At 51.1% G+C, this 808-nt stretch overlaps 1 protein-coding gene across 1 annotated transcript in view; it reads left to right on the top strand.

Moving 5' to 3' along the window:
- The first annotated feature begins 250 nt into the window (after positions 1 to 250).
- LOC112959400 (cryptic protein-like) overlaps positions 251 to 808 on the top strand; it is a 3,921-nt gene continuing 3,363 nt past the window's right edge. The window contains exon 1 of the mRNA XM_026053417.1: positions 251 to 438. Coding sequence (XP_025909202.1) covers positions 251 to 438 — 188 coding nt within the window. The remainder of the gene's footprint in view (positions 439 to 808) is intronic.

Below are 808 nucleotides of genomic sequence, written 5' to 3'. Positions count from 1 at the left end.
TGGAGGTTTGTTTATTAGTTTGTTTTTAACTTAATTTAATATATATGCTCCAGTTCTGAAGAAATTACCAATTTCTTCTCCCAGGTAGAATGAGGTGTATTTTCCCCCCAATAACAAACGCAGTGTTTAGAGCCAGGATCTCCAGGATGAGGCTTTCCTGGCCGTCCCGGGCCCTCAATTCCTCCCCCAGCAGAGCTGCTGCCTCTTCGCTCCACCCTGCCGGCCGGGCATGTAAATCAGGAGCCTGGCGATGGTCACGGCCCCCAGCCCTCAGTGGGGGCTCAGCCGCGGCGCGGCGGGGAGCGATGTCCCTGCCCCGCTGGCGTCAGCCGGGAAGAGAGAGAAGGAGCCCGCCGTGAGTGAGGGCTTGGGACACGCACCAGGCGCGGGGAGCTCTCCAGCCTGCCCGGGCGCGGGAGGATGCAGCGGGGACAGCACGTCAGGTGAGGATGCACAAGGGGTTCCCCTGGCAGCGCTGCTTTTGGGGTTCAACCTGGCCGGGGACTGAGCAGGACCTGGAGCTGCAGGCCAGGTAGCGGATGGCGCTTCTGCTGATGATGACAGTCCCACTGTGCTCTGGAAACATAACCAGAGAATGTGTGGAATCAGTGGCTTTCTGTATCTTCTTTTTTTTTTAATTTCTTTTTCCCAATATAATTTGAGATTTTTGATGTGCTAATCCAAAACACTGCAGGCACATTTTTTTTTGTGATAAATATTACATTAATAGTTGTTTCAGCATGTGTGTCTTACTCCCATAAATCAATTTCATTTCTTTTTTTCTTTTTCCCTCTTTTTTTTTTTTTTT

The sequence above is a fragment of the Nothoprocta perdicaria genome, unplaced genomic scaffold, assembly GCF_003342845.1.
Source record: "Nothoprocta perdicaria isolate Ctin4 unplaced genomic scaffold, notPer1 scaffold_114, whole genome shotgun sequence".
Taxonomy (NCBI): domain Eukaryota; kingdom Metazoa; phylum Chordata; class Aves; order Tinamiformes; family Tinamidae; genus Nothoprocta; species Nothoprocta perdicaria.
The sequence above is the reverse complement of the archived record's forward strand: the minus strand, read 5'-3'. Positions and strand labels throughout refer to the sequence as shown.